This window comes from Otolemur garnettii, unplaced genomic scaffold, assembly GCF_000181295.1.
Source record: "Otolemur garnettii isolate 467f Iridium unplaced genomic scaffold, OtoGar3 scaffold00050, whole genome shotgun sequence".
NCBI lineage: Eukaryota > Metazoa > Chordata > Mammalia > Primates > Galagidae > Otolemur > Otolemur garnettii.
The window spans coordinates 7,529,762-7,533,270 of NW_003852445.1; the positions used below are offsets into that span (position 1 = coordinate 7,529,762).

The window sequence follows — 3,509 nt, forward strand, 5'->3', positions numbered from 1 at the left end:
CCCGCCACCTTAGGTGTATGTGGCTGGCGCCTTAGCCGCTTGAGCCACAGGCACCGAGCCCCAGCTTATTTTTCTAATCTACTTGACCCTAAGAAGAAAGAAATGAGTGCATGAAGCAGTTTCTCAAGGGTACCCTGCCAATTTACAATCCCTTTTTCCACCACCTAGCGACTTGGGCTCAGGGGCTGCCTTATCCTTTTCTTTCCTTGGAATGCCACGTCACCTTCTCCCTGCTTTCTTCTCTTTCCCCACTCTGTTTTCCTCTCTCTCTCTCTCTCCCTTTCTCCTTCTAAATAGAGAAAATAAAGGTAGGGCGCGGTTTCTCACGCAGGTAATCCTAGCACTCTGGGAAGCCGAGGCTGGTGGATCACCTGAGCTCACCGAATTGGAGACGGCCCTGAGCCAGAGGGAGACCTAGTTTCTAAAAAACCAGCCAGGCGTTGTGGTGGGCGCCTGTAGTTCCAGCTACTTGGGAGGCTGAAGCAAGAGAATCGCTTGAACCCAAGAGTTTGAGGTTGCTGTGCGCTACGACACTGTGGCACTTCACCGAGGGCGACAAAAGAAAAAAAAATCCTAATCTTTGCCTGGAGAAACCTATCTCAAGCCGGCGTGCACCAGCCTAATAAAGGCTATATAGACTATTTTAGTTTCGCTTTGTTTTTTGTAGAAAATCAGTTGCAACAAGACAGATAAAAAGAGTGAACTGTCAGATTTTGATCCACCCGCACGGGGGCGGGAGTTCCTTGGTGGCTGGTCCCAGTGCCGGGAAAGTTGTTTCATTTGCCACAGGTGTTGCCTTGCGACCTCCCACGCGTGCGCCAAGTCTCTACAGCTGGCGCGGGTAGCGCCTCCGAGGGGTAGACTTGGCACCCAGCCAAGGCAGTTTCTTTGCAGATTTACCCTCAGGGCCACAGAAATGCACCGATCCCCGCTTTGTACTCGGGATTAGGGTCCGCGTGCGGGAATGCGCCGCGCTCAGGTATGTCGTTATAGCACCCAGGGCTAGGCACGGGCTCCTGTCTGGTCTCTCGAGCGCTTAAGGACTGTCTGGAGAATATGTCTTGGCGTGCGGAAGTGGGGATATCCAGTAGAGACATCCCGGATGGGGTGTGCTGGCGTTTAGGGAAGCCTCGGTAAGATCGCCTTTTGCTCTCTGCTCTGCCTTACAGGGATCGGGCGGGACAAGCAGGACTTTGGAATCCGATGGGGAGGTGTTGCAGGAAGAGGGGGATCAACGTGCAGGCTTGCGCCACGGCCTCCATAGTCAGTCAGTTCCGCCAGGTCGCCTTCGCCTCCCTGTAGCGGGCGCGCGCCTCCCCACACCTCCTCCCCGCTGCTGGACCGCCCGACGGAAGCCGTGGGTCAGTCCAGGGTCCAAGTCTACGGCCAGGAGGGCAGGGGCGGGCTACGATGCGCCGTGTGCCGGCACGTCACAGCCTCAGCTACTGATTGGCCGTCTACGGCGGTCACAGGCCAGGAGCTGCGGGATTGGCGCCGCCCGTGGTTAGAGCTGGACTAACGGGACTCCGGGCCGCGGGTCGCAGTCCAGACGCAAGAGGGGCTAGTGTTGGCGTGGAGCCCAGAGCCACAGAGTGGGAGCCTGGCCAGGACACGCGCACCATGCCCTACCTGCTCATCAGCACCCAGATCCGAATGGTGAGTACGCGCCACTGGCGACTTGGAACCCGGTCCCGGCCCGAGGAGGGCTGAGACCGCGCCTTTGAGCCTCCCTAACCAGCAGCGCCCACCCGCGGCTGCATCCGGAACCCGCCCGGACACGCCCCCTCAGCCCCGGAGAAGGAGTTGGGGAAGCGGGCGCCGAGGGACCCTCGGGACTCAGATTGCTTTGGCCGGGAAGGCCAGAAGCGCGCGTCCCAGCGACTGGGCGACCTACCAGAGCTTCTGGCTCCTGTCCTACCAGTGTGCAGGAGGAAGCCAGGAAGCCCTGGTCCCATGCGTGCAGCACCTAGTGCCCTGCACAGAGACGCTCAGAAGGAAAAACGTGGACTAACAGGAGAGAAAACAGTTTAGTCCCAAGGCACTAACCCCCTGTGCCAAGTTCCTGGCCCATACACTGCAACTTTGCACTTCCAGAAAGCATTTTTTTTTTTTTTTTTAGAGCCAAAGTCTTTGTTGCCCTTGGTAGTGTCGTGACATCACAGCTCACAGCAACCTCCAGCTCTTGGGCTTAGGCAATTCTCTTGCCTCAGCCTCCTGAGTAGCTGGGACTACAGGCGCCCACCACAATGCCCGGCTAGAAAACAAATTTTATTTTATTTTATTTATTTATTTGAGACAGAGTCTCACTTTGTGAGCCTGGGTAGAATGTTGTGGCATCACAGCTCATAGCAACCTCAAACTCTTGGAATTAAGCGATTCTCTTGCCTCAGCCTTCCAAATAGCTGGGACTACAAGTACTTGCCACAAGCCCAGCTATTTTTTGTTGCAGCCATCATTGTTGTTGGGGCCCAGGCTGGATTCAAACCTGCCACCTCAGGTATATGTGGCTGGCACCTTAGCCACTTGAGCCACAGGCGCTGAGCCTCTGGGCTGGGTTTGAACCCGCCAAGTTCAGTGTATGTTGCTGGCGTGGTAACCACTGTACTACCAGCGCTGAGCCCAGCTGGCTATTTTTAAATGCTGGGTCTCCCTCTGGCTCAGGGCAGTCTCAGACCTTCTAGCTCAGGCAGTCCACCCTCCTTGGCCTCCCAGAGTGCTAGGATTACAGGCATGAGCCATTACACCTGGCGTTTTTTGGCTATTATAAATAATACTTGTACTTGAACATTTGTGGACAAGTTTGCACGTGGACACATTTCATTTCTCTTTTTCTCTGATTGTGGTACACATAAACATGGGTGGTGGTGTCTGCATGAAGGTGCTAATAGCCAGGCAAACCCCAGCTCAGTTTTAGGGGGCCAGGGAGGCCCCACATTGCTCCTCCTGATCACTGATGGGCTTCCCCAGGATCCTTACCACCCCCTCCAGCTTTTAGCTAGAGCTCTTAGAGCCAATAGGCAGGGAAGGAAGGAAAGATGAGGCCTACCACCTCTTACCTGGCAGCCAGCCAAGCAGCTACTATGGCTTACCTTGCAGGAAGTGGGCCCCACTATGGTGGGCGATGAATACTCGGATCCAGAGCTAATGCAGCATCTGGGGGCCTCCAAGAGAAGTGTCCTGGGAAACAACTTGTAAGTAGTGACATCCCCAGTACCTTCCCCTGCCAACCCCTAGATTCACCCATTCCCTTTATACAACCACCAAACCTCAGGACAGTGCCCAGCCTTAGAGCCTGCACCCTGGGGCTCAATCCACTGTAGGACTGGTCCCATCTACAGCCTCCCTACAACCCCCAAGGCTTGTTCCAAAAGCTTTTCCACTAGAAAGCTTGCCCATCCTTAATGGAACCCCAAATCTGTCTTCTGGGCCTAGGATACTATAGCGGGCTGTTCTTTGTCCTGCCTTCATTTCTAAGGGAGCCCCATCAGCAAAGACAGGCACATAGGCTC

The 3,509-nt window shown here is 55.2% G+C and overlaps 1 protein-coding gene across 1 annotated transcript in view; it reads left to right on the plus strand.

Moving 5' to 3' along the window:
* Positions 1 to 1,463: 1,463 nt before the first annotated feature.
* GCHFR (GTP cyclohydrolase I feedback regulator) overlaps positions 1,464 to 3,509 on the plus strand; it is a 4,042-nt gene continuing 1,996 nt past the window's right edge. The window contains exons 1-2 of the mRNA XM_003791724.3: positions 1,464 to 1,656; positions 3,097 to 3,191. Of these exons, the coding sequence (XP_003791772.1) occupies positions 1,621 to 1,656; positions 3,097 to 3,191 (131 nt within the window). The 5' untranslated portion in view covers positions 1,464 to 1,620. The remainder of the gene's footprint in view (positions 1,657 to 3,096; positions 3,192 to 3,509) is intronic.